The sequence below is a fragment of the Oncorhynchus mykiss genome, chromosome 19 (genome assembly GCF_013265735.2).
Source record: "Oncorhynchus mykiss isolate Arlee chromosome 19, USDA_OmykA_1.1, whole genome shotgun sequence".
Lineage (NCBI taxonomy): Eukaryota > Metazoa > Chordata > Actinopteri > Salmoniformes > Salmonidae > Oncorhynchus > Oncorhynchus mykiss.
Window position 1 is genome coordinate 50,243,422 of NC_048583.1, and position 24,168 is coordinate 50,267,589.

Genomic DNA, 24,168 nt, shown 5'->3' on the forward strand with positions numbered 1-24,168 from the left:
ACACAGCAAAAACGCTTACCCTTAAGGCTTGAATCGATAATTACATTAGTGCCAGTAAATAATAATATGTGAAATCTATTGGTGCTGCCTTTTCACACGGGGTTTAAACCTGGGATGCATCTTGAGAGGACTGCACCGGCGTTTGCATAATATGAACCGTGTACTGTTCTTGAATGCACCACAAGCCTGCGAACATTTCACTGCGCAAACCATAGAACAAACGGCATTTGTTATGACTCTGACATTATCAAACTCGTTCTAATTTGCTGTTCATGCCATTTGATTTTCCCACGTTGGATGTAACAAAACGTCATACATAATGATGATAAACCGCTTGTCCTAGTTTATCGCTTTTGATACAATGTAACTCTTCGTCCTGAGTGTTCGAAACAGCGGCTCGCTGGAGTGGACAGCTTCTTACTTCCTGATGTATGTTTCAACAGCGAATGGAAATTATTATGTAGGGGTTGTGCAACCCAGTTTGTGGCATGAAATATCTAGCGCTGCAACATGAAATAAATCCTGTGTCTAAATAACTGACTGGTCAGTTTAACGGCAGACAGTATGCTAACACAGTCTGTTGTATTCTAGCTTGCTCTGCGGAATCCTTACAGCCTTCAAGATGCTTGAGACTCCTCCTGGCTATCCCTTCGAAGAGATAGAATATGAGGACATAGAAGTTGAAGAGGTAAGTGTCGTATGATAGCTGCCTATAGTACCAAACAATTCGCCTTTTGTGAGGGGAAATTACAGTAACCTTGTTGAATAGAAGTTTAGTGTTGTGATCATCCATGCCACTTCTGTGTCAGTTTCAACTATGGAGCCAAGATAGGCTACCTCTTTCAAAACACCAGCAGTATCTAATGATTTTTATAAACGGGGTGGTTCAAGCCCTGAATGCTGATTGGCTGACAACCATGGTATATCAGACCGTATACCACGGGTATGACAAAGCATTTATTTTTACTGCTCTAATTACGTTGATAACCAGTTTATAATAGCAGTAAGGCACCTCGTGGGTTTGTGATATATGGCTAATACACCATGGCTAAGGGCTGTGTCCAGGCACTCAGCGTTGTGTTGTGCTTAAGAACAGCCATTAGCCGTGGTATATTATCCATATACCATACTTCCTCTGGCCTTATTGCTTAAGTAGATTATACAGAAAATTATGAGACCGACCACCACTCAGCAACATGTCAGATTATAACCTAGAAGAGGACCCGTTGTCCAGAACTCTCAGAAGGGACAGAAATTAAAACACAATTATTTATATACTCACTATTTATATATACCACCTCGTCTCCATCTTGGCACTCCCCCACATTGTAAAATAATTTGGATGCTATAGAAATGCATTTATTAATGTCTACATTTGTTTTTTCCATATTTATTCTATTACAGACACCTTAATGCATAGTTTCAAATTGTATTGTGTAAGTTAAACATGAAACAAAATATAAAAATATTTTCTTTAACGTATAAAAACAAATGCAGTACGAGTTGAAAGTTTAGAAACCTACTCATACCAGGGTTTTTCATTATTTTTACTATTTTCTACATTTTCTACATCTTCAGTATTATTCTACAATGTGGGAAATACTATAAAATAAGAAAAGCCCTTGAATGAGTGGGTGTGTCCAAACTTTTGACTGCTACTGTATATTTTTGACCTTGAAACATTTAATTGAAATACTGTAGAATTCCATTAATTCCTATGGATGACTGCTTCTTCTGGCTGCATCAAAGCCTCTCATTGGCCAATACATAGCATCAGCAATCCAGGGTTTATATACATTATTGTGAAAACACAACATTTTCCTTGAAAGCATGTTACTAGACTAGAGCTGCTGTGTTTTATATGTGTGACATTTGTTTCTTTGTGTTTCTCCAGGTTGTTGGCAGAGGGACATTTGGAGTTGTCTTCAAGGCTAAATGGAAAGGCAAAGATGTGGCCATCAAGACCATAGAGAGTGAATCTGAGAGGAAAGCTTTTGTAGTAGAGGTACAGGAACCTCCTCTCCTTACCTGCTGTAAAGCATCGTTTTTCGTTTAACCCTGTTTTTTGGGGTCTAGTCTATTGTTGAAATAAGTTTTGTTATCCCAATATAAAAATTCTCGCTAACATTTATGGACTCTTTTGATATTAGGTAGCAGCAGTCAAATGATATCCAATTACAATGTAAATTAAGCAATACATGAATGTTAAGATGGTGAGATCCGTTTCCATGTCTCTTCTTCATCCAGCTCCGCCAGCTTTCCAGAGTAAATCACCCAAATATTGTCAAGCTCTATGGCTCATGTGATAATCCAGTGAGTACATTCAGGAGAGTTGTCTTCTTAGTATGATTTGCCTGGTGTTCAATTATATACTTTAGGCCCATGTGTAATTATTCATTTATTAGTGATGTATTATTCATTTAATAGGTCTACAGATTTTCCTCTATATTGACACCACGTTTGCAATCTCATACACTAAGTGTTTTCCCTTTTTATCAAAATGATTGTAACATTCTCACACAGGTGTGTCTTGTTATGGAATATGCTGAGGGTGGCTCCTTATACAATGGTAAGAAATCAATTCAGCTTCATTTCAACATAGTATTTTCTTTCATGTCATTTCTTAGCTATTTCAATAAGTGTATTGTTAGTACTTCAATTTGCCAACCATAGCTTGAATCCCTCATCTTAGTCGAAGTGCATTTAACAGTGTATCAATCTCCCACCATATTTCTGTCTAGTTCAGTGTGGTGTCTTGTGCAAGGGATTCTTACTGTATGTCATTGTTCAATCATGATCTGTGAGGGTCTGTGCCAGTTACCATGGTTAATATTGTATCTCTGTCTGTTCTGTGCGCCCCACCCGACTTTCTGTCTCTCTTTCTCTCTCTTGACTGTGTTGTCTGTCCATTCCAAGTGCTGCATGGAGCTGAGCCCCTGCCCCAGTACAGTGCATCCCACGCTATGAGCTGGTGTCTGCAGTGTGCTCAGGGTGTATCCTATCTCCACGCCATGAAACCCAAGGCCCTCATTCACAGAGACCTCAAACCACCCAAGTATGGCCCTTTTGTTTGTGCTGTTGCTTAACTGCCTGTTTCTGGGTTGCAAAATTCCGGGAACTTTCCCACATTTCCTCAGTTTTCCAGAAATCCTGGTGGGAAGATTCCTGGAATTACGAGGGAATAAGCAGAAAATTCACGAGTCCTCCAACCAAGATTTCTGGAAAACCAGGGAATTGTGGCAAAGTTACCAGAATTTTGCAATCTGTTTACAGTACTTAAAAAAAAGAATATTGTATATATGGTACCAGTCAAAAGTTTGCACACACCTACTCATTCGAGGGTTTTTCTATATTTTTACTAATTTCTACATTGTAGAATAATAGTGAAGACATCACAATTATGAAATGACACATGGAATCTTGTAGTAACTAAAAAAGTGTTTAACAAATCAAAATATATTTGAGATTCTTCAAATTAACCACCCTTTGCCTTGATGACAGCTTTGCGCATTGGCATTCTCTCAACCAGCTTCATGAGGTAGTCACCTGGAATGCATTTCAATTAACAGGTGTGCCTTGATAAAAGTTAATTTGTGGAATTTATTTCCTTAATGTGTTTGAGACAATCAGTTGTGTTGTGACAAGGTAGGTTTGGTATACAATTATGTCAAGAACAGCTCAAATAAGCAAAGTCCATCATTACTTTAAGACATGAAGGTCAGTGAATTCGGAAAATTAACAACTTTTAAAGTTTCTTCAAGTGCAGTTCCAAAAACCATCAAACGCTATGATGAAACTGGCTCTCATGAGGACCCAGGAAAGGGTCTGGAAAAGGAAGACCCACAGGAAAGGAAGACCCAGAGATACCTCTGCTGCAGAGGATAAGTTCATTAGAGTTAACTGCACCTCAAATAAATGCTTCCAGTAACAGACACATCTCAACATCAACTGTTCAGAGGAGACTATGTGAATCAGGCCTTCATGGTCGAACTGCTGCAAAGAAACCACAACTAAAGGACACTCATGACTTTCCTGTGCAGATCCGAAGGATCAGGTTACAGTGGATCAGCTCTACAGCGCCCTCTCTCTCCCACAGAGGGGGAGAGGGATGGAGTTAGGCAGTTTTATGACGGTCGTAAATAAACTCAGCAAAAAAAGAAATGTCCTCTCACTGTCAACTGCGTTTATTTTCAGCAAACTTAACATGTGTAAATATTTGTATGAACATAACAAGATTCAACAACTATGACGTAAACTGAACAAGTTCCACAGACATGTGACCAACAGAAATGGAATAATGTGTCCCTGAACAAAGGGGGGGTCAAAATCAGAAGTAACAGTCAGTGTCTGGTGTGGCCACCAGTACTGCAGTGCATCTCCTCCTCATGGACTGCACCAGATTTGCCAGTTCTTGCTGTGAGATGGTACCCCACTCTTCCACCAAGGCACCTGCAGGTTTCCGGACATTTCTGAGGGGGGGGAATGGCTCTAGCCCTCACCCTCCGATCCAACAGGTCCCAGACGTGCTCAATGGGATTGACATCTGGGCTCTTCACTGGCCATGGCAGAACACTGACATTCCTGTCTTGCAGGAAATCACGCACAGAACAAGCAGTATGGCTGGTGGCATTGTCATGCTGGAGGGTCATGTCAGGATGAGCCTGCAGGAAGGGTATCACATGAGGGAGGGGGATGTCTTCCCTGTAACGCACAGCGTTGAGATTGCCTGCAATGACAACAAGCTCAGTCCGATGATGCTGTGACACACCACCCCAGAACCTGACGGACCCTCCACCTACAAATCGATCCCGCGCCAGAGTACAGGCCTTGGTGTAATGCTCATTCCTTCAACGATAAACGTGAATCCGACCATCACCCCTGGTGAGACAAAACCGTGACTCGTCAGTGAAGAGCACTTTTTGCCAGTCCTGTCTGTTCCAGCGGAGGTGGGTTTGTGCACATAGGTGACGTTGTTGCCGGTGATGTCTGGAGGGGACCTGCCTTACGACAGGCCTACAAGCCCTCAGTCCAGACTCTCTCAGCCTATTGCAGACAGTCTGAGCACTGATGGAGGGATTGTGTGTTCCTGGTGTAATTCGGGCAGTTGTTGTTGCAATCCTGTATCTGTCCCGCAGGTGTGATGTTCGGATGTACCTACCCTGTGCAGGTGTTGTTACACGTTGTCTGCTACTGCGAGGATTATCAGCTGTCCGTCCTATCTCCCTGTATCACTGTCTTAGGCGTCTCACAGTACGGACATTTCCATTTTTTTGCCCTGGCCACATCTGCAGTCCTCATGCCTCCTTGCAGCATGCCTAAGGCACGTTCACGCAGATGAGCAGGGACCCTGGGCATCTTTTATTTGGTGTTCAGTAGAAACGCCTCTTTAGTGTCCTAAGTTTTCATAACTGTGACCTTAATTACCTACCGTCTGTAAGCTGTTAGTATCTTAACGACCGTTCCACAGGTGCATGTTCATTAATTGTTTATGGTTCATTGAACAAGCATGGGAAACAGTGTTTAAACCCTTTACAATGAAGATCTGTGAAGTAATTTGGATTTTTACGAATTATCTTTGAAAGACAGGGTCCTGAAAAAGGGACGTTTCTTTTTTTGCTGAGATTACCTTGCCGAAACTCTGCCTTTGGGCTCTGCAGGATTGAGGGGAAAGAACCCTTTTGTTACAAGGAGATTCCTCCCACCAAAACTACATCATCAGAATGTGGATTATGACACAATATTCCTAACAAAAATCATGTGGGAAACGGTTTGTGGGGCTCGAAACAATAATCATGTCAAATAAGTTGTTGTTTGATATCTTTAAGGATGGTATAACCAAATAACGTAAACTCCACAAATGTATATGTCCCAGTTATCAGATTTCCATCTAAATGTTGTGAAACATATATGATTAAATATGAAACTATTTGTGAGAAGATGAATTGTGATTTTAGTCTTCTAAATAAGAGTTGTTTTTCCACGCCCACCACGCCCACGTGATCACAGACCTTTTAGCAACGTGATGGAACCGAAGGCATAAAAAGGACGCTAACAAAATGTACATTCGACCAGAGAACGTGAGGACCATCCACACGTTGAAATGGTTGGAATCTCTACAGACCAGTATACGGACGGTAAACCGGACGTGTAAAATGGTTAGACTACATTAGACCAGCGTGACCAACAGTGTGAGCTGAAAGGTACGAAATGGTTAGACTACATTAGACCAGCGTGACCGACAGTGTGAGCTGAAAGGTACGAAATGGTTAGACTACATTAGACCAGCGTGACCGACAGCGTGAGCTGAAAGGTACGAAATGGTTAGACTACATTAGACCAGCGTGACCAACAGCGTGAGCTGAAAGGTACGAAATGGTTAGACTACATTAGACCAGCGTGACCGACAGCGTGAGCTGAAAGGTACGAAATGGTTAGACTACATTAGACCAGCGTGACCGACAGCATGAAGTTTTGGCTAAACTGCTGAGAAATGGTTTAAAACTAAAGACCAGTCGAAGTACAGCGTGAGCTGGATATGGCAAAATGTTTTGAAACTGCAATACCAGAAAATGGTAAGACCCTCTGAAAATCGAAGAAGAAGACTACACGGGAGCATTCATTCTGCAGCTGTTTATGCACTGTTAGCCTAGGAAACTGGACTGAAGACGAGAGACAAAGAACAATTTTCTCTCACCACTATAGGTATCTCTAGGGCAGTCATTGCCAAACTTGTTATAGTCCCGTACCCCTTCAAACATTCAACATCCAGCTGCGTACCCCCTCCAGCACCAGGATCAGCGCAGTCTCAAATTTTGTTTTTTTGCCATCATTGTAAGACTGTCACACACACACTATACAATACTACACACACACTATACAATACTATACACACTATACAATACTACACACACTATACAATACTACACACACTATGCAATACTATACACACACTATACAATACTACACACACTATACAATACTATACACACTATACAATACTACACACACTATACAATTCTACACACACTATACAATACTATACACACACTATACAATTTATTAAACATAAGATAGAGTGTGAGTTTTTTTCACAACCCAGCTCGTGGGAAGTGACAAAGAGCTCATATAGGACCAGGGCACAAATAATAATAATCAATCATTTTGCTCTTTATTTAGTCCTCTTGCATATAAAAGTTTATTTGTTCATCAAAAATGGTGAATAACTCACTACAGGTTAATGATAAGGTTGTGTTTGAAAGGATGCACACAACTCTGCAATGTTACGTTGTATTGGAGTGAGTCTCAGTCTTAAATCATTTTCCACACACAGTCTGTGCCTTTATTTAGTTTTCATGCTACCGAGGGCCAAGAAGCCACTCTCACATAGTTACGTGGTTGTAAAGGGTGTCAGTGTCTTAACAGCGCAATTTGCCAAGGTAAGAAACTGAGTGCAGCCCAATCCAGAAATCTGTCAGTGGCTTCTGATTAAATTAAATTTTTACAGAACTGCTTGTTGCATTTTCGATGAGACTCTCTTGTTCAGATATCAGTAAGTGGGCTGGAGGCAGGGAATGAAAGAGATAAAGAAACCAGTTGTTTGTGTCATCCGTTTCAGGAAAGTACCTGTGTAATTATACACCAAACTCACTCAGGTGCTTCGCTATATCACATTTGACATTGTCCGTAAGCTTGAGTTCATTTGCAAGCAAAAAATCATACAATGATGATGGAAAGACCTGTGTTGTCCTTGTTATTGCAGACAGAAAATAGCTCCAACTTCTTAATCATAGCCTCAATTTTGTCCCGCACATTGAATATAGTTGTGGAGAGTCCCTGTAATCTGTGTTCTTGTATGTGTGAACTGCTTTGCTTTATCTTGGCCAGGTCTCAGTTGCAAATGAGATCTTGTTCTCAACTAGCCTACCTGGTTAAATAAAGGTGAGAAAAAAAATACATGTAAAATCCTAAAATTGAAAACCAGCACATATCACATTTTTGTCCCTTGATAACCAGCATATTTCTGTATGTTGTAAAAGCATTACATGGTCTCTGCCCATATCATTGCATAATGCAGAAAATACACGAGAGTTCAGGGGCCTTGCTTTAACAAAGTTAACCATTTTCACTGTAGTGTGCAAAACGTCTTTCAAGCTGTCAGGCATTCCCTTGGCAGCAAGAGCCTCTCGGTGGATGCTGCAGTTTACCCAAGTGGTGTCGGGAGCAACTGCTTGCACGCGCGTTACCACTCCACTATGTATCGCTGTCATAGTGACACAATCGTCGTTATCACACTCGGACCAAAGCGCAGCGTGAAATCGGTTCCCCCCAAAGGTGCGGCAAAACCTGAGTCTATAGGGGAGGGTCCGGGTGGGCATCTAGCCGGCACAGGTGGCACGAGGATGAGACACAGGATGTACCGGACTGGGAAGGCGCACTTGAGGCCTACTGCGTGGAGAAGGCATAGGTGACACCCACTTCAAGTGCGAGGAGCAGGCACAGAACGTACCGGACTGGGGAGACATACTGGAGACCTGGTGCGTGGAGCCGGCACAATTGGTACAGAACCGATGACAACCTTCACACAGTGAGTGCGGGGAACTGGCACAGGGCGTACTGGGCTGTGGCGGTGTACTGGAGACCTGGTGCGTGGATCTGGCACAGATTTTACTAGACTGATAGAACGCTCCTCAGTACAAGTACAGAGAGCTGACTCAGGTGGCATCAGACTGATAACACGCTCCTTAGGGCGAATGTCATGCATCATACACCAACACAACAACTCTCTCATTTCTCTCCTCCAATTTCTCCGTTGACGGTCTCTGACTCTCTCCGGTCACTCTCCTCCAATTTCTCCCTCTTCTCCCAGACTGGTTCTGGTTCACTCCTCGGCTCCGCCAACCACCCCATGTGCTCCCCCCTGGGGCTGTCTTTTGGGCTTTCTATGTGGCCGCGAACCCCGGCGTCGTCACTGTCCTCCCTTCTCTCCTTGCGTCTGCTTCCAAGGAAGGCTTTCGTCTCCTGACATAATTTCCTCCCAAGTCCAGGATATCTTCTCCTCCTTGATCTCCTCCCAAGCCCAGGATACCTTCTCCTCCTGGGCATGCTGCTTGGTCCTGTTGTGGTGGGATCTTCTGTCACGATCGTCCTAATCACACTCGGACCAAAGCGCAGTGTGAAATCGGTTCAACATATTTTAGTTGAAGTGAACCGCAAAAAAACAATAAAGAATAAACGAAACGTGACGTTCTGGAGTGCTCACAGGCAACAACACAAAAACAAGATCCCACAAAAAAAACGTGGGGAAATTGGCTGCCTAAATATGATCCCCAATCAGAGAGAACGTTAAACAGCTGCCTCTGATTGGGAACCATACCAGGCCAACATAAAAATAAAACAAACTAGATTACCCACCCTAGTCACACCACTACCTAACCAAAATAGAGAATAAAAAGGCTCTCTATTGTCAGGACGTGGCACATGGCTTTTGCGCCATCAGTACAGATACCAAAACGTCTTGACCACCAAAGTCCATTTGATGTCACAAAGATGTCCAGTACTTTAAAAATATCCTCTCATGTTGTCCTGATTTTCTGTGGTTTGCAGAAAAGGGTGTCTTCCTTAATTGACCCCCCATAAACGTAACGGACATTTACCAGGAGCTGTGCCAGGTCCGCCACGCCTGTTGACTCATCCAGCTGTAATGCGTATAATTCACTGGCTTGTATGCGAAGCAGTAATTGTTTCAAAACATCTCCTGCCATGTCACTGATGCATTGTCAAACAGTGTTGTTTGATGAAGACATTGTCTGTATATTTCTTTTGGGCCTTTTCCCCCAGCATTGTCCCAGCCATATCCACGGCAGCAGGAAGAATGATGTCCTCCACAATGGTATGGAGCTTGCCTGTCCTAGCCACTCGGTTAATGTGGTGGCAGGTAGCCTAGTGGTTAGAGCATTGGGCCAGTAACCGAAATGTTGCTAAACCGAAATGTTGCTTTCATACATGTCTTACTACTCGAAAGTCGTCTTTATTCTCACTCAAAAAACTCCGTGGCTTATTTTTCAAATGGTCATGTTTCATTTCGAAATATCTGTGCAAGAGTGAAGGTTTCCCGCGAGAGAGTAACGGTTAATGTGATTGGATGTTAATTATTTGAATAGGCTAGCTATATTTGACATTGGGTTGTTATTACACTGAACACTATATGGTTTAATTAGATTTTTGCCAGTGAAACGAGGCTACTCAGGCGAGAGAAAAAACTCACCCAAATGTATAGCCCCGTTGGAAAATATAAATATACCGTTTGAAAATGTGAAGGGAAAAAAAAACATTATTTAAAAAAAAATGTGAATCACATTTTTATTTGGCGTACCCCCAACGGCATTGCACATACCCCAGTTTGGGAATACCTGCTCTAGGGTATCTATTCTAAACAAACAGAGTGAAGACTAAGGCCCACTGAACACCCCGTGGTACACCTCTGGAAGATGTGTTCTATCAGACACTCCGAGACCAACCTACTATAACTACAAAGGACATGGTGACCTCTGGTGGACAACCAGAGACTTACACAACCAGAGACTTTCTGATGAACTACTCTCCACAGACTGATCGAGTGATTTCACCAGAGACGACAAAGACATACAAGCGTAAATATGTACTTTGTATTTCTAAATCCGAATGAGCGGTTGTTAGGGTGCTAAATATCCACATTTACAATGAGCATATTATTCAACTGTATGTATGATAGTTGAATCCCTTTGTCTCTCCTCCCGTTCTTTCGTTTCCCATCCCTTTTCATTGGGGCGGCAGGTAGCCTAGTGGTTAGAGCATTGGGCCAGTAGCCGAAAGGTTGTTGGATCGAATCCCTGAGCTAACAAGGTAAAAATCTGTCATTCTGCCACTGTTCCCCGGTAGGCTGTCATTTTAAATAAGAATTTGTTTTTAACTGACTTGCCTAGTTTAAAAAGGTTAAATAAAAAATAATAAAACATTTCAAAAATGATGTAACCAGCCATCATATCGGGTTAGTCCACTAGGGACTTTTCATTACATCATGTTAATCAATGTTTAATCTATCCTGTGTGTGTTTATGTAATTCTGTGTTATTTATTTAGTTAGTAAATAAATAATTAAGCCAATTTGTGTATCGCTGATTCATCCTGGAGACTAGGGTTGGTGCAGATTTGAAGTCAACGACGTTCTGAATGAGACTGATGTGGTAATAATGATAATTAATGGATGACTGGTATAACTATATATTTATATCTGTGGAGTTAATTTGGGAAACGGTAACTCATTAAACAAACTTTTCCCGTGGTGACCCAAGATTGCTAATCAGTTAATTGTTACATGATTAGTTTAATCATCGTAATAATTAAACATAGTTAATTGATTTTATAAAATAATCGTCATCGCATTAATGGTACCAACATCACAACAACACCAATAATAAGAAGAGACTTGCTTGAGCCAAGAAACATGAGCAATGGACATTAGACCGGTGGAAATCTGTCCTTTGGTCCAAATGTGAGATTTTTGGTTCCAGCCGCCATGTCTTTGTGAGATGCAGAGTAGGTGAACGGATGATCTCTGCATGTGTGGTTCCCACCGTGAAGCATGGAGGAGAAGCTGTGATGTGTGGGGGTGCTTTGCTGGTGATACTGTCAGTGATTTATTTAGAATTGAAGGCACACTTAACCAGCATGGCTACCACAGCATTTTGTAGCGAAACGCCATCCCATCTGGTTTGCACTTAGTGGGGTTGTCATTTGTTTTTTCAACAGGACAATGACCCAACACACCTCCACGCTGTATAAGGGCTATTTGACCAAGAAGGAGAGTGATGAGGGCTGCATCAGCTGACCTGGCCTCCACAATCACTCGACCTCAACCCAATTGAGATGGCTTGGGATGAGTTGGACTGCAGAGTGAAGGAAAAGCAACCAACAAGTGCTCACCATATGTGGGAACTCCTTCAAGACTGTTGGAAAAGCATTCCAGGTGAAGGTGGTTGAGAGAATGCCAAGAGTGTGCAAAGCTGTCATCAAGGCAAAGGGTGGCTACTTTGAAGAATCTAAAATATTTTTGATTAGTTTAACACTTTCTTTGGTTACTACATGATTCTGTATGTGTTATTCCATAGTTTTGATGTCTTCACTATTTTTCTACAATGTAGAAAATAGTAAAAAATAAAGAAAAACCCTTGAATAAGTAGCTGTGTCCAAACGTTTGACTAGTAACTGTATATGTAATCCTGAAGAGTCTATTAACACATCTAAGTAACATTTTTTTAAATCCCATCAGAATCCGTCAGTTTAAGCTAGAGATATCAGTTTTTTTGCATAGGCTGCATCTCAATCCACTGCATCCACCAATGTCAGCCTTATGCATCTGGGGTGGAAAGTGGCCAACCTACAGCTGTGTTTTTCAGATCATGAGACATCCTGAAAATCGGTAGTCTCACTAAAATGTCAGAAGCGTCCGAAATGTCTGTATCGTCAAACTATTATGACCACTCTATGGAAAGGGGAGACTCTCATGAGACTCTCATTGCTCTATGACCCCCACAAGTGTCACTGGACTCGTCTGAAGTTGGTAACGCTGATGTGCCAACTTCTGTCTGTGGCGTCTGAACCATTTGCGCTACAAACTAATATGACCCCACTATGGAAAGGAGAGACTCACGTTTGCTCTATGACCCCCGCAAGTGCCATGGGACTCGTCCGAAGGTAACCCATACAAACAAATGGAGGTAGTTTTGTGCCAACAAAAAATAAGGGGTTAAATATGTGTCCAAAAAAACTAAAATATTGTCTGAGCTTTCTTGTATCTCCTAGATATAGGACAGACACTTCAAAACCTTATTGCTTATGTTTTATTTGTTTTGACAGTCTTTTTTAAATGTGTGTGTTATTCAATGTGTTTATATGGGCTGTAGTAGTAGTAAAGGCAAAATTCTAAATCAAGTAGCTAAATGATCCATGTTAAGACCCCCTCCGCAAAACAATTCCCCCCAACAGCTTAGACTTCTAGAGGTTAATGAGGTTGTACTCTCTGAACCTAAACCATAGCCACGTGTTTCAGTCTGCTACTTGTACAGGGTGGCACAGTGTTGAAGATCTGCGACTTTGGGACAGCCTGTGACATCCAGACACACATGACCAACAACAAAGGAAGTGCAGCCTGGATGGCACCAGAAGTGTTTGAAGGCAAGTAACCTTTAGCAAGGGGTTTTCCTCCTTTCATTCAAAAGCAGAAGACCAAAATGGACCAAGCACCAAGTCTCTCTGTTTCACCAATAGAACAGTCTAGGATCTCACTCTAACCTGTATTCCTTCACTCACCTGTATCTCTCTGTGACTCTGTTGTCCAGGCAGTAACTACAGTGAGAAGTGTGATGTGTTCAGCTGGGGCATCATCTTGTGGGAGGGGATCACTCGTAGAAAGCCCTTTGACGAGATCGGAGGATCGGCCTTCTGCATCATGTGGGCCGTGCACAGAGGTGAGAGGTTTCCGAGCCATAGACGCTTAGTGTAGTTACACAGAGGAATACAACCGAAACCGCAAAATGTCTGTGTAGTGAAGTGGAATATAGGTTTGAAAGAAAATCTTACCTAGTTGTTAGATGAAGATGAGTAGAAGAAGCCACTTTAGGCTATTGATATTCCCACACTGACATGCCATTCTCTTGTATGGGTTATCAGGTACTCGCCCCCCCCCTGATAAAGGACCTCCCGGAGCCCATCGAGAATCTGATGACACACTGCTGGGACAAAGACCCTTCCCAGAGGCCCTCCATGGAGGAGGTCAGGAACACCATGGCAAGCCTCATGAAGGTACAGTACTGGAAAACCCCACAGACCCATGAGGTCAGAACTTCACATTCACAGCACTAATAATAACCCATAGATGTTAGTAAAAACCTGCAGCTTATTTCTTAGTTATTATCAAATGGTGTCTCTTCCACAGTTTATGAGAGTTTGATTTTAGATCTGCGATTCCTGTTTAGCATTGTGTACTCTTCCTCCATGTGTATGCAGTACTTCCCAGGATCTGATGAGCCTCTCCAGTACCCTCACCAGTGTCCAGGCAACAGTAGGAGTGGCTCATCCTCAGCCACAAGCACAGGCCAGTCCCATAGATTTAAATAATCTGTGAAGGTTGACGGATTTTATTAACAGTTGTTGACAAGTATCACTTTACATTGTACTAACATTGTGCTATGTAGTAATTGCTTTCAAAATGCATATTCATGAAATTCAGAAGATTCTGTTGTTGCAGCAGTTTCTGTAAAAACAGATTGAAAACGCCGTCGTCTCTTCTGTAGGTTCCTATGCAGACAACACTATCAACAGCTATCGAACTGAAAGCAACATGGAACACAGAACAAACTGTCAAGGGAGAGATGACACCCTGAAAAGCATTGAAGCTAGATTTCCACTTCAGTTTAAACAATCAAAGGTGATGCAGATATAGTTGGAGTATTAAGTTATCTCATCCATACCAATGTTCATGCTGTTCATGTTCCTTCTCAGGGGGGAACATTACGCCCCAGCCTGCCCTCGTCCAGAAGGGCTAGTGTGGAGAGCCTGCCTGATCGTGAGCGTACCCAGAGTCCTGCCCCCACTGAGATCAAAGGGCAATGTGCTGGCCAATCGGGGCCAGAGCTGAGGGTTTCTATCAGTCCCACAGGTATGGGCCCTATTTAGTTTTGGTTGTCGTAATAGAGCCAGTTTACAGAAAATGTTATATGACCGGAATCTACTGTATGTCTGACACATTGTCACTGCAGTGTTCACCAGGGGGCAGTACCATACAACATACAGTAAACATGTCATACTTACCAGTATGTTTTCTATGTCTTCAGATATGAATGGTTTGGACAGCTCCATCCCCATGGCATATCTGACACTGGATCACCAGCTGCAGGTACTGCAGGAATGGGGAGTTTCTCCATTCATCTTCAATGCTGACTGATACTGATAACCAACCAGTCACATTTGATACACTATCTAAAAGCTTACTTACTACCTTTTTGGGGATTTCATGTGTCCTCTACTTGAAATATGAAATATGTTAAAGAAGTTAAGTAATTTACAATAAGAACAATGTGATAAATTGTAAGTGCATGACGGTGATGTGTGTTTCTGGGTTGTGTTTAGCCCCTGGCCCCATTCTCTAACTCCAAAGAGTCCATGGCTGTGTTTGAGCAGCACTGCAGAATGGCCCAGGAGTACCTTAAAGTGCAGACTGAAATCACCCTTCTCACCCAAAGAAAGTATGTCACATATTACCATATATACAGTGCCTTCAGAAAGTATTCATACCCCTTGACTTATTCATTTTGTTGTCGAACAGCCTGAATTCAAAATCGATTAAATTGCTTTTTTTCTCTCACCCATCTATCTACACACTATACCCCATATTCACAAAGTAAAAAAACATGATTTTTTAATTTTAGCAAATTTAAAAGAAAGTAAAATACAGAAATATATTTTTTACATACAGTAGCAGTCAAAAGTTTGGACACACCTACTTATTCCAGGGTTCATCTTTATTTGACTCCCTCATGTTGAGAGAATGTCAAGAGTGTGCAAAGCTGTCATCAAGGAAAAGCGAAGCTACTTTGAAGAATCTCAAATATATTTTTATTTGTTAATACTTTTTTGGTTACTAAATTATTCCATATGTGTTATTTCCTAGTTTTGATGTCTTCACTAATATTCTACAATGTAGAAAATAGTAAAAATAAAGAAAAACCCTAGAATGAGTAGGTTTGTCTAAAACTTTAGACTGGTACTGTAAATATTCACATCCCTGAGTTAATACTTTGTAGAAGCACGTTTGGAGGCAATTTACAGCTTTGAGTCATCTTGGGTATGTCAGTATCAGCTTTGCACATCTGAATTTGGGGATTTTCTCCTATTCTTACTTGCAGATGTTCTCAAGATCTGTTAAATTATATAGGGAGTGGCAGTGAACAGCAATCTTCAAGCCATTCCACAGATTTTCTCTGGGCTTTGGCTAGGCCACTCAAGGACTTTCAGATCTTTTTCGGAAGCCATTCCAGCATTGCTTTGGCTGTATGCTTAGGGTCAATGTCCTTTGGAACGTAAATCGTCGCCCCAGTATAAAGTTGTTTGAACTTTGAAGCAGGTTCTTATCCAAGTATATGCCTGTATTTGGCTCGATTCATTGTTCCCTCTATCCTTACCCGTCTTCCATTTCCTGCCACTGAAAAGCATCCCCATAGCATGATGTTTCCACAGCCATGCTTCACAGTAGAGAGACTGGTGAAGAGCTGTGGCTGTTTTTCTCCAGACATAGTGCTGTGCATTCAGGCCAAATAGTACAATTCTTGTCTCATCAGACCACAGAATATTTTGCCTGATAATCTCAAGAGTCCTTTTTGTACCTTTTTGCAAACTGCAGGTGTGCTGTCATGTGCCTTTTTCTCAGGAGTGGCTTCCGTCTGGCCACTCTCCCAAAAACCCCAGATTGGTGCTGTGGAGACTTTTCTTCTGGCAGGTTCTCCCATCTTAGCCAGTGGTCATTGGGTTCTTGCTCACTTCCCTGACTGAACTCCTTCTGCTAGTTCTAGCCAGAGTCTGGGTAGTTCCATATTTTTTCAATTTCCCAATGATGGAGACCATTGTGCTCTTGGAAACTCTAGAAATCGTTTGCACCTGACCTCAATTTGGAGTGTCATAGAAAAGGGGTGGGAAATACTTATCTATATGAGTTATTTCTGTATTTCATTTTCAATACATTTGCAAACATTTCTAAAAACATGTTTTCACTTTGTCATTATGGGGTATTGTGCATAGATGGGTGAGAAAAAAATCTGTTGAATCCATTTTTGATTGCCCCCATCTATCTTCAGAGCTTGTGCTGGCTGCTAGGTGACCTAAACTGGGACATGCTTAACACCCCGGCCATCCTACAATCTAAGCTTGATGCCCTCAATTTCACACAAATTATCAATGAACCTACCAGGTACAACCACAAATCCGTTAACACGGGCACCCTCATAGATATCATCCTAACCAACCTGCCCGCAAAATACACCTCTGCTGTTTTCAACCAAGATCTCAGCGATCACTGCCTCATTGCCTGCATCCGTAATGGGTCTGCGGTCAAACGACCAGCCCTCATCACCGTCAAACGCTCCCTAAAACAGTTCAGCGAGCAGGCCTTTCTAATCAACCTGGACCGGGTATCCTAGAATGATATTGACCTCATCCCGTCAGTAGAGAATGCCTGGTTATTCTTTAAAAGTGCCTTCCTCACCATCTTAAATAAGCATGCTCCATTCAAAAAATGTAGAACCAGGAACAGATATAGCCCTTGGTTCACTCCAGAACTGACTGCCCTTGACCAGCACAAAAACATCCTGTGGCGTACTGCATTAGCATCAAATAGCCCCCGTGATTTGCAACTTTTCAGGGAAGTTATGAACCAATAGGAAAGCTAAGGCTAGCTTTTTTAAACAGAAATTTGCATCCTGTAGCACAAACTCAAATAAGTTCTGGGACACTGTAAAGTCCATGGAGAATAAGATCACCTCCTCCCAGCTGCCCACTGCACCGAGTCTAGGAAACACTGTCACCACCGATAGATTGGAAAGCTGACACAATCATCCCCCTCTTCAAAGGGGGAGACACTCTTGACCCAAACTGCTACAGACCTATATCTATTCTACCCTGCATTTCTAAGGTCTTCGAAGGCCAAGTTAACAAACAGATAACCGACCATTTTGAATCCCACCGTACCTTCTCCGCTATGCAATCTGGTTTCAGAGCTGGTCATGGGTGCACCTCAGCCACGCTCAAGGTCCTAAACAAAATCATGACCGCCATCGATAAGAAACATTACTGTGCAGCCGTATTCATTGACCTGGCCAAGGCTTTCGACTCTGTCAATCACCACATTCTTATCAGCAGACTCAACAGCCTTGGTTTCTCAAATGACTGCCTCACCTGGTTCACCAACTACTTCTCTGATAGAGTTCAGTGTGTCAAATCGGAGGGCCTGTTGTCTGGACCTCTGGCAGTCTCTATGGGGGCGCCACAGGGTTCAATTCTCGGACCAACTCTCTGTATACATCAATGATGTCGCTCTTGCTGCTGGTGATTCTCTGATCCACCTCTACGCAGACGACACCATTCTGTATACGTCTGGCCCTTCTTTGGACACTGTGTCCAACCTCCAGACGAGCTTCAATGCCATCCAACTCTCCTTCCGTGGCCCCAACTGCTCTTAAATGCTAGTAAAACTAAATGCATGCTCTTCAACCGATCGCTGCCCGCACCTGGCCGCCTGTCCAGCATCACTACTCTGGACGGTTCAGACTTAGAATATGTGGACAACTACAAATACCTAGGTGTCTGGTTAGACTGTAAACTCTCCTTCCAGACTCACATTAAGCATCTCCAATCCAAAATAAAATCTAGAATCAGCTTCCTATTTCGCAACAATGCATCCTTCACTCATGCTGCCAAACATACCCTCGTAAAACTGACCATCCTACCGATCCACGACTTCGGTGATGTCATTTACAAAATAGCCTCCAACACTCTACTCAACAAATTGGATGCAGTCTATCACAGTGCCATCCGTTTTGTCACCAAAGCCCCATATACTACCCACCCTTGCAACCTGTACGCTCTCATTGGCTGGCCCTCGCTTCATACTCGTCGTCAAACCCACTGGCTCCAGGTCATTTACAAGTCTCTGCTAGGTAAAGCCCTGCCTTATCTCAGCTCACTGGTCACCATAGCAGCACCCACCCGTAACACTCGCTCCAGAAAGTATATCTCACTCGTCACCCCCAAAGCCAATTCCTCCTTTGGCCGCCTTTCCTTCCAGTTCTCTGCTGCCAATGACTGGAACGAACTGCAAAAATCACTGAAGCTGGAGACTCATATCTCCCTCACTAGCTTTAGGCATCATCTGTCAGAGCAGCTCACAGATCAATGCACCTGTACATAGCCCATCTGTAATATACCCGGTCCAACTACCTCATCCCCTTACTGAATTTATTTATTTGTCTTGCTCCTTTGCACCCCAGTATCTCTACTTTGTGAAAATTAATATTTGTGTCATTCTCAAAACTTTTGCCCACTACTGTACAGTACATCTTATAGTATCTAGTATCTCTACTTGCACATTCATCTTCTGCACATCAATCACTCCAGTGTTTAATTGGTATATTATAATTGCTTTGCCACCATGGCCTATTTATTGCCTTACCTCCCTTATCTTACCACATTTGCACACACTGTATATAGACTTTTTATACTGTATTATTGACTGTATGTTTGTTCCATGTGTAACTCTGTGTTGTTGTATGTTTCAAATTGCTTTGCTCTACTCTTGGCCAGGTCGCAATTGTACATGAGAACTTGTTCTCAACTAGCCTACCTGGTTAAATAAAGGTTAAATAAATAAATAAGAATTTTTAATTCAGGCTGTAACACAACAAAATGTGTAATATGTCAAGGGGTATAATATGTCAAGGCACTGTATATATTCACAGTCACTTAAGTCACATTATTTATGTATATTAATTATAGGTATTTAGTTTTCTTAGTAGTTGTAGCAGTTGTTTTTATTCATTTTAGGCCTATTAGTAGTTAACAACTTGTTATGGTGTAAATGTAAGTTTCAGTTTTTTATTATTATTAGTTCATTGTTATTATTGTTAAACAGTAATTGCATATTATTCTTGGAACTGTTTTTTGGTGGGGTGGGGGGTACTCTTGAAAAAGAGATGGTGCATCTCGAGTTTTCATCCTGCACAATTTCAAATAAATAAATATTTACCAGCCTCCCTATGCTTTGACAGAAGATGTTCATCCAATTTGCAGACACTGTACCTCAGATGGCACTGTACTCTAGTGTGACTAATGACTTACTGGTTTACTTGTTGTATCTGTTGTGATACCAGTTACTCTTAACATGAGTAAATTCATTAGAATTTCTTTCCAAAACTGTATAGTATTTTACTGTGTAATCATTTATTGTACAGTTACAGTGAATATAGGCTACCTAAACGCTAAACATGTTCTCTCTCCCTTTGTGGTGGTGATGTGTAGGAAGGAGCTGATCTCTGAGCTGCACCAGGATGAGAGGCAGCAGCAGAACACGTCCCGTCTGATTCAGGAACACAACAAACTGTTGGACGAGAACAAGAGTCTCTCCACCTACTTCCACGTTTGTAAGAACAAGCTGGAGCGGATCCAGAGTCAGCAACAGACGAATTAGAATGCCTCCTGATGTGTGCCTGTTGCACTAGAAATGTCCTCAGATCAGCAGCAGCCGAAGACACTGTCTGTCAAGTGGCCATTTTGTGATGTCTCTTCTGTTGACCCTCAGCTGTTTTGGGATCAGCTGCAGCCAAATATACCTACCATATTTGTAATGAATCCTTCATATTGCTCATCAACTGTTTTTGGATGAGCAGCTAAAGAGACTGGCCATTTGTTAACACTTCCCTGTTGCTCTTAAACTGTTCTTGGATCATTGGCCAAAGAGGAAAGCCATACTATTATGAATGTTTTGTAGATCCTCAACTGATCCACAGTCAGCAGCAGACTGCACACAGCAGGTCTCCCCTCAGGTCCTTGCTCCCCAATGCGCTGTACAGTTAAGATACTCTGCCGCATTAGGTACAACAATAATATTGTGCAAGATGTCTCATTAACAGCTCAGTTCATTTGCACGCATGTCTCGCAAAGACGTTATTCTACTCTACCAGAGGAACAGTGGACTCGTTGAACATGGGAAGCCTGGAGGCCCTGTAACATCTTCTCCTACTGTAGCAGTCGACATCCAAAATAAAATGCAGTTGCCTCTAGAGATTGATCTTTGGTCAGTTTTGTATTCCCCTCCCCAATGTTTAAAGTTAGGATTTGAGGAGGACAAGCTGATCCTAGATCTGTGCCTAAGTTTAATGTATGCTCTTAGTGTGGCTGTTGGTGTTGTTAAGGTGTATGACTTGCAGTAACACCTCAGACGACTTGAGGTGTTTCCTGTCTTGCGGCAGATGTCTGTCCCCTCCCCAGGGCTGTTGTAGAGGTGCTAGTATTGAAAGAAGTGGCTCAACTTGTTGTTCTTCTCTGGCTCTGACCTCTCTGTGACAGCTAGCTTTGTATGGAGATGACTAAGATATGCACAAAAGGCTGTCGTTTCATATATATTTACGTCTTTTAAAATTTCTATGGCATTCTTATATCTTTTCCCCTTTTCATATGCACTGGCTCATTGAGAAGTAATGACACTATTTTAAATGGATTTTTATGATTTTTATATAGCCTATACTTTTCCATGTTCGGAGAATCAGCAAAGTTTTACATTTGTTTTGAGATCTTTCTCAATCTTTCTGCCTTGGAGGTTTTAGATATTTCTTTTCTCATTCTCTAAATGTAGAATGCCACCACCACTAAGTATTAGTTATTATATTTTGTTAATTTAGTCAATTATTTGACTTTTGTATCCACTCCTACAGTGTTAAATGTGTATGTGCTGGTTGTGGACTAAGTGTTTGGTCTTGTTCTATCACTTCCAGAAATGTGTTATATACTTCTGTTCGCTTTATTTGCCCTCTGTGTGCGCCTGCGTGTTCACAAGTTGCCTTAGGCTATATCTCACTTTCTGTGCTGTATTTTTAAAAATAGCATTTTGACTTGCAAAACCAGATGTCGTCAATGCACTTTTGAATGTACAGTGAGCTCAAAACGTATTGGGACACATTTGTTGTTGTTTTGTCTCTGTACTCCAGCACTTTGGATTTGAAATGATACAATGACTATGAGTTTGAGGTGCAGACTGTCAGCTTTAATTTGAGGGTATTTATTTATTTTCATATCAGGTGAACCGTTTAGAAATTACATCCATTTTTACCCCCCACCCACCCATTTTAGGGGACCAAAAGTATTGGAACAAATTCACTTGTATGTGTAAAGTAGTCAAATGTTTAGTATTTGGTCCCATATTCCTAGCACACAATGATTACATCAAGCTTGTGACTCTACAAACTTGTTGAAAATAATTAGCTGTTTGTTTTGGTTGTGTTTCAGATTGTTTTGTGCCCAATAGAAATTAATGGTAAATAATGTATTGTGTCATTTTGGAGTCACTTGTTGGATGTATTTGATCTTTGTTTTGGTTGTTTCAGGTTATTTTGTGCCCAATAGAACTGTAAATGGGGGGGGACTATGTACAAAAAGTGCTGTAATTTCTAAACGGTTCACCGTATGTGGATGAACTTACCCTCAAATGAAAGATGTCACTGTCCCAATACATTTGGAGCTCACTGTATATCTAAGGATTTCAAAAGTACTCAAATAAAAGGTAATGCACACAAGAAAAGGCTATTTTTACATTATTTGTATAAAGGACATCGCTAATATAATGTTGCCCTAGCATATCTTTTTGATTTAATTTGCACTTTGTGTGTCACTCAGTGTATCGGAAATGCCTGTATACTTAAGTGCATAAAACAGTTCCTAATATCTACGATTTCAATGGTTTTGGTATATTCTGTATATTCTGTATATTCTGTATATTCTGTAGAATAATATCTGCACTAATGGCCTTTATTTCAATTGACTTGTCCCTTTCTTTAAACCACTTGGTGACACCCTGGTGACACTGTTTTTTCATCTCCTTTATTTCATCTCCTTTATTTCAGTTTTGTGCTCTGGTATGTGCTTGATGCATAAGAAATCATTTTGGTAGCCCCTGTTCACATGTGTGCTTCTCAAACCTACTGAGTAAAGTTATGAACTCCTTTAAAGCTACACGGAACACAAATATAAACGCAACCATTTCAAAGATTTGACTGAGTTTCAGTTCCTATAAGGAACTAGTCAATTGAAATAAATACATTAGGCCCTAATCTATGGATTTCACATGACTGGGAATACAGGTATGCATCTGTTGGTCACAGATACCTTCAAAACAGGTAGGGGTGTGGATCAGAAAACCAGTCAGTATCTGGTGTGACCACCATTTGCCTCATGCAGTGCGACATATCTCCTTCGCATAGAGTTCACCAGGCTGTTAATTGTGGCCTGTGGAATGGCTGTTTGAAGTTGCTGGATATTGTCAGGAGGTGGAACAAGCTGTCGTACACGTCGATCCAGAGCATTCCAAACATCCTCAATGGGTGACATGTCTGGTGAGTATAGAAGAACTGGGACATTTTCAGCTTCCAGGAATTGTGTACAGATCCTTGCAACATGAGCCGTGCATTATCATGCTGAAACATGAGGTGATACCTTTGGATGAATAGCACAACAATGGGCCTCAGGATCTCGTCACGGTATCTGTGCATTGAAATTCCCATCAATAAAATGCAATTATGTTTGTTGTCCGTACCTTATGCCTGCCCATACCATAACCCCACCGCCACAATGAGGCACTTTGTTCACAACGTTGACATCAACAAACCACTTGCACTAACGACGCCGTACATGCTGTCTGCTAACTGCCTGGTACAGTTGAAACTGGGATTCATCCGTGAAGAGCACACTTCTCCAGCATGCCAGTGGCCATCAAAGGTGAGCATTTGCCCACTCAAGTCGGTTACGACGTCGAACTGCAGTCAGGACAAGACCCTGGTGAGGACGACGATCATGCAGATGAGCTTCCCTGGTTTCTGACAGTTTGAGCAGAAATTATTCTGTTCTGCAAACCCACAGTTTCATCAACTGTCTGGGTGGCTGGTCTCAGACGATCCCGCAGGTGAAGAAGTCAAATGTGCAGGTCCTGGGCTGGCGTGGTTACACGTGGTCTGTGGTTGTGAGGCCGGTTGGACGTACTGCCAGGTGGCTTGTGGTAGAGAAATTAACATTAAATTCTCTGGCAACAACTCTGGTAGAATTTCCCCCATTCAGCATGCCAATTGCACTCACTCTCAAAACTTGAGACATCAATTGTCACGTTCTGACCTTAGATCTTTTATTATGTCTTTGTTTTAGTATGGTCAGGGCGTGAGTTGGGTGGGTTGTCTATGTTCTTTTTTCTATGATATGGGATTGCTGTGTTCGGCCTGGTATGGTTCTCAATCAGAGGCACCTGTCAATCGTTGTCCCTGATTGAGAATCATACTTAGGTAGCCTGGTTTCACTTTTGAGTTGTGGGTTTTTTGTTATCTGTGTC

At 41.9% G+C, this 24,168-nt stretch overlaps 1 protein-coding gene across 1 annotated transcript; it reads left to right on the forward strand.

The window, feature by feature from the left end:
• The first annotated feature begins 75 nt into the window (after positions 1-75).
• Positions 76-22,524, forward strand: LOC110498078 (mitogen-activated protein kinase kinase kinase 7). Its single transcript, XM_036955018.1, has 15 exons — positions 76-429; positions 592-688; positions 1,895-2,005; positions 2,248-2,313; positions 2,524-2,569; positions 2,917-3,055; positions 13,087-13,215; positions 13,380-13,512; positions 13,716-13,838; positions 14,043-14,130; positions 14,330-14,463; positions 14,538-14,694; positions 14,870-14,931; positions 15,165-15,280; positions 20,100-22,524. Exons 2-15 carry the CDS (start codon positions 623-625, stop codon positions 20,266-20,268), a joined length of 1,539 nt encoding a protein of 512 aa, XP_036810913.1. The 5' UTR covers positions 76-429; positions 592-622; the 3' UTR covers positions 20,269-22,524.
• Positions 22,525-24,168: the final 1,644 nt, after the last annotated feature.